This window comes from Quercus suber, unplaced genomic scaffold (assembly GCF_002906115.3).
Source record: "Quercus suber isolate HL8 unplaced genomic scaffold, Cork oak 2.0 scaffold_77, whole genome shotgun sequence".
Classification (NCBI taxonomy): domain Eukaryota; kingdom Viridiplantae; phylum Streptophyta; class Magnoliopsida; order Fagales; family Fagaceae; genus Quercus; species Quercus suber.
The window spans coordinates 922,407-928,483 of NW_027069542.1; the positions used below are offsets into that span (position 1 = coordinate 922,407).

At 34.5% G+C, this 6,077-nt stretch overlaps 1 protein-coding gene across 1 annotated transcript; it reads right to left on the bottom strand.

Moving 5' to 3' along the window:
• Nucleotides 1–5,111: 5,111 nt before the first annotated feature.
• Nucleotides 5,112–5,722, bottom strand: LOC111996683 (protein SMALL AUXIN UP-REGULATED RNA 12). Its single transcript, XM_024028681.2, has one exon. The coding sequence runs from the start codon at nucleotides 5,632–5,634 to the stop codon at nucleotides 5,317–5,319; it is 318 nt and encodes a 105-aa protein (XP_023884449.1). The 5' UTR covers nucleotides 5,635–5,722; the 3' UTR covers nucleotides 5,112–5,316.
• Nucleotides 5,723–6,077: the final 355 nt, after the last annotated feature.

Consider the following 6,077-nt stretch of genomic DNA (forward strand, 5'->3'; position numbering starts at 1 on the left):
GGGTTTTTGATTGCTTAAAAACTTCATTCAAAAACTTTTCATCATCTGTTAAATCCACTTCATCCAAAGGCTTACCACTGCTACTCTCTTCCACATGTTCATCAAACATTTTGTTGATTAGAAACCCTTTGAGATTGTCTACTTCTTCAACATACCATTCAATTTTGAAACCTCCCTTCACCTAGAACTCAAATTCCCACTACTACTCAACCCAACATCAGATTTCCTTATTTACATAAAAACCCCATCTAATCAAGACCTCGGCCTCAGCAAACCACCGAAGAGCAATGCCAATGCTTCTAAGGGATTGTGTGTAAGAGACATGAGCAGCTGCTAGAGCATACCTTGAATCAATGGCCTGAATCTCTTCCATTCTTTACAGAGATGTAAAGCTTCTTTTTTATCAGTTTTGGAGTTAGCACAACCCATTTTCTCAAAATCCAAACACTACCCCATCACAACAGAACAAAAATCACTACATCAATAAGGCCACCAAAAGCCATAACAATCTAGTCCTTGAAACAAACCCCATTATCAGAGCCTTCACAGTGAAATGAATCATTCAAAAAATAAAAATAAAAATAAAAAACCCACTTGAACAAAAGCTAGTGAAACTAAAAATATGGAAAATGAATATATTAAATCCGAAATTTCACAGCAATAGAACCATCAAGAGGCTTAAAAAACCCAACTTTCCACCCACTTCATGAAACTGATAAAAATAAAGCTCTGCATCTTTGTTTAGATGGGGTTTTTTCGTATTTCTAGGGCTTGTGAGGAAAAGTTTCAATGGTTCGTGTTTTTGATCTGTGTTATGTTCTGATTTGTATTAAAAATGTGTTTTTCTAACGTTTGAAGGTGAGGTGGGTAACGGAGAGCAAACGGATTGAAGTTCAGGTGGGTAAAGTGTTAAGTTTTAAATCATAGGTAGATAAAGTGAAAACGGGCCAAACTACAGGTGGGTTTACTATAATTTCCCCTTACACACACACACACACACACACACAATTTTCTTAACAAAACTCAATTGTTTATTATTAAAAATGATATTTTTTATCATTCTTAAAAGTTTTTAGTGAATGAATATATTGCATTTAGCAAATAGGTACTAAAAAACTAATATGATAAAATAGATATTTATATGTTAAATAGCTACCCTAACTTTGTGGTTGATCAAAATTCTTATACGAATTAGATTAACTTTTTATAACATAATTATCAAAATTTTAATGTCTCCTTTGATTAATATAAATCTCTATGTACTTTAAAATTTAAATAATTTATATTTTTGTTTTGTGATATAGGGTCCGTTTGGATTGAACTTATCATTGTTGAAACTGAGAACTGAAAACTGAAAACTGAAAACACTGTAGCAAAATAATTTTTAAATGTGTGAATAGTATCATAGGACCAATTTTTAATATTTTTTATTGCATAAACAGTGCATAAACAGTGCACGCACTGTTCATGCACAGATTTTTTGTCTCCCAAAGTCAAATTATGAGGCCAAAAAAAAAAAAAAGAAGAGAAACGCAGATTTGAGGAAACGTGGACGTGCAAACGCGCAATCCAAACGCCTTCATAGTTAAAATCTAGAATTAACTTTAGGCTGCGTTTGGTTCAATATAAATCGAATTTTGAGTGTAAAATGAATGTAGGGGAAAGTGAATTCTCGTAAGGAAAATGAAATCCGGGTGTATGGTTCTGCAATGAAAAATAGTCCGGAAAAAAATTTTCAGTGTTTGATAACATTTTAAAAATGATATTTTCCTACAAAATTTTCACATTTTCTTAGCCATTTTCTCAGCATCCAAACAAATTTTGTTACAAAAAATTTCAAAATATACACTTAACACAACCAAAAATCAAAATAAAAACATTGAGGGAGAGGAAGAAAGAGTGAGATCGGAGGGAGAAAAAGTGACAGAGTGAGGGACAGAGAGATAGATCGGGAAAGAGAGAGATCAGAGTGGATGGAGGATTGCGATGGCCAGATCGGGTGGGTTTGAGGGTGGAGTGGAATGGGCTGGTAGTCGGTGGCAGCCATATCGACGATGTTAAGAAAGAGGGAGAACAAGATCGGTGTGTTGAGAACGAGCTCGGTCTTGGGTGGGTCGAGGACGAGATCGGTTTTGGGTGGATCAGTCTTGGGTGGTGACGGTCTACAATTGCAGCGCCTATGAGCTTCCAACGGCAACTATGGGTGCGATCTCGATGGTGCTGGGATGCGGTCTCGGTTTTGCTTCAGGCGACGCGATCTCGTTGGTGCTGAGGTGGGATGAGACTGGTGCGATTTGAGGTTGGGGCCGGTGCTGGGTGTGATGAGACCGCTATTTCTGGTGCGATCTCCTTGTTGTTTCTCTCTCTCTCTCTCTTCTATTTTCCTAGGATGGAAATCATTTGAAGGTAAAATAAAACCTGAAAATGAATTACAAGGGAGGCAGGGTATTTTACAATCAACGCGGAAAATGAATTCCGTTTGACCCTATTTTCTGTAGCTACCAAACACAAAGACTTGTGTAAAATGATTTCCTAGAATCATTCGAAGGCAAAACAAACACAGCCTTAGTCACTATTTTTTTCCACAGCAAGCCCTGCACGTTGCCCTGACTAGTTATTTAAAAAACCAAAATCGCAAAGAAGATCTTATTACCCAACATAGAGGGTCCGCGTACCCAAAAAAGAAACAGAAAACAACAGCAACATTGGAGAGATATTTGACAAGATAAGTGGTAATTGCTTGGTTTAGCCTTTGGGACAATAACTAAACCGCATCGATTTGATGGGTCGAAGGACAAAAGCCAAAAGGTTCACTGTTTTTGTTTCGCAATTAATCAACGACTCACATGCAAGAATAGTACCCATCTCATCATGGCCCATTTCAGAAGTTTCCCGAAAGCTGAAATCCTCGTGTTTTTAGAGGGGAACAGATGGATATGAAGAAATGCACTCAGCAAGTTATTAATGTCACAGACAAACAAAGGAAACAAAAGGCAAACTTGAATATTTAGCTTTCTCTCTTAGGGAGACAATTTTGATATTTTTTTCTTCATGTTAATTAAATTTGGTAAGTTGCGAAGACATAAGTTTGGTTTGCAATATATTTGTGTGGCATTGAGAGCCCTCGAGAGCTAAGTGAATTGAGAACAGAAAAGTTGCAGGTTCCTTGTGCATGAACTCAACATAATATGCCCTACAGGCTACAACTCAGCCTAACAAATTAACAAAATCCTAATGCAAGTGGTTCTCTACCTATATTTCCTTCAAACAAAACAATTTTGTGCGAGAGATTAACAAAGAAAGAGACCTATAGGCTATAGCTATAGCAAAGAATGTCATAAAGTGTAAAGAAAGAGACCTGTAGCAAAGAATGCCATAAACAGTAAAGAAAGAGACCTAAAATATTGAATCTAGTGCTGATGATTAATATCACCTTACAAAACTAAAAGGACTTTCTTCACCTACTAAATCCATGTTGGATTTTAATTTGGAATAAAGTAATTCACACACTTGTTATGAAAGAGTAGGATTTGGTGGTCTCATTTTTTAATAATTAATATGTCAAAAAAAGTAAACAATTTACTAAATTAGAGCATCCACATCAGTCCGTGCAAAATTTTTTCCATTTTACAAGTTTAAAACTTACTTTTTCTATTTTACACATCTATTTTTACAAAACACCTACATCAGTTTGTCTATTATACACATTTATTCAAATAAAATATTCATTTTTTTAACCCAATGCTACAGTGTTACAGTTCCAGACAAAGTCATGCTACAGTACCAAGGAGAGAGAAAAAAACTATTAAAAAATGATATACACATGCTATAGTGCCCGTGTAAATTTACATGGGTACTGTAGCTCGTGGATAATTTTAGAAGATTTTGCAAGATTTTAAATGGACTGATGTGGGCTGTTTTTGAATAAAAATGTGTAAATTTGAGCATTTTTTCTTATTATACACATTTATACACAGATTGATGTGAATGTTCTTACATGTTAAATTTGCCAAAGTTGTAAAATCGTAAATGGAAATCCTTACATTGGGAAAGTGAAAAATTGAAATAGTGGGAATGTTTTAATCCACCACGGTTATAATAACGAGACAAAATGTATTTTCATAAACTTATCTCCACTGTCTATTTTCTCTTAGTAAAAATTAGCAGCCAAAAAACCTAACCTTCGTTCATGATCACATCACATGTGTATCGTTCTTGGCTGATAACAGAAGAATAAAGTTCTTGCTTGTATTACACTGGAAATTCATCCAATCAATATATAGCCAATACATCCTTCAGAACCGTATTACCTCGAATTGGGGGTCAATATATAGCCAATACCCATGTAGTTGCAACCCTGACACTCTTAACTGATACCATGATTGAGATTTTGTTTTGCTTGTTTTTTAATGATGAAAATAATTGAGTTGACAGATTTTTATTAAAAAAAATTAAAATTATTTTGATATTTTACCAATGTAACATTTATAAATTAATACTCTATATGATAATAAATGTAATTGATGAATTCTTAAAACATAATAAATAAGCTCATAAAAAAGATAATAAATAAATATTAGAATAACTTTTTTGTAATTTGCAACATACTGATTTGTAAACATTAGAGCATAAAATTTGTAATATTTTTATCATCAATTTTTTATTATAAATCTTTATCTAAAGTTATTACGAATATCACTTTATTTATTACCTACGTTAAAAATTTATCTAAACAATTAGTCGTCCATATATAATATGTACGTAAGCACTAACATTGTACCAAGCAAGTCACCAGAAGTAGTACGCTACCAAATGTACATATACAAAAATGATGTTGAAAGTGATACTAGATAGAAATTAAGCACTAATACAACTGGAGGTTTTGTCCATTGTCCGCGTCTTTTCAATCAGTTAGAACCTTTCCATCCATAAAGGATGAATGACTTTTGGTAATATGATTGAAGCAATGCAAGCTCTAGCTACTTCATCAATCAACCAAAAAGCATCACATACGTTACATACGTACGCGTATAAACAAGACAGAAGAGAGAGTTGAAAGAAACGAGAATTACTCATGAATAATTAACATCTACATTTGTAATAGTTCTTTCAAGGACACAAAGCGCATCACTGAGGAAAACCGGACACAAATCAACAATAAAATATCTTAAGTACAATAGTTGTCAACAAGTTATGGTCAAAACCACCACTATAGTACCCCTTAAATCTCTTCATCGATCATATTAGATAGTTCGAGTAGAAGTTATTTATATCATAACAAAATGAAGCCCATTCATCTTTGTCATACTTCCAATTTTATCTGATCATTGACGTTAGAGACCTAAACACAACTTCTTCACAAGGAATGGTAAGGCCCATGTCATGATTAAAGCCAAACTCGTCCTCAGCTCTTTGAAGCAGACTTTGGAACTCAGGGTGAGTCAACCATGAAATTGGAATTATGTATCTGCTTCTATTCTCTCCAACATAGACAGCAAAATGGCCTTTTGGCACATCATCAGGAAGCCCTTCTGCATCGTCCCCATTATTCTTCTTCCCAAAGCTTGAGCATCTCTTGAGAATTTGTTTCAAAGCTGCTGTTTGAGGTATTTTGTTTGATTTTTTGAGAGCCATTTTTGCTTTTTCAAAGCACTTTTTTCAAACCAAAAAAGAAAAACTTGTAAGGAAAGTAGTACGGTTTAAGGGACTACAAAGATGAAGGTTTGGTGAGAGAGGATTGGAGGGATGGATAGGTATTTATTGGGGGAGTTGGAAGGGAGGGCGAGAAACAAGGTCATGTGGAATGTGGGGGCAAAGAACAGACCACAAGTCCTTTTTGGGACCACTATGAACAAAGGCATACTACTTCCAACCCCACTGGGGCATGCCCTACCTTGTTGCGTCCTCTATTGACATTGTAGGACTTTTATCTGTAAGTCTATTTGAATATAAGTTATTATTATTGAAAATTGATTATTACTAAAAGTACTGTAACAAAATGATTTTTAAAGGTATGAATAGTGTCGTATGATCTATTTTTAATATTCTTTAATGTATGAACAGTACATGAACAATGT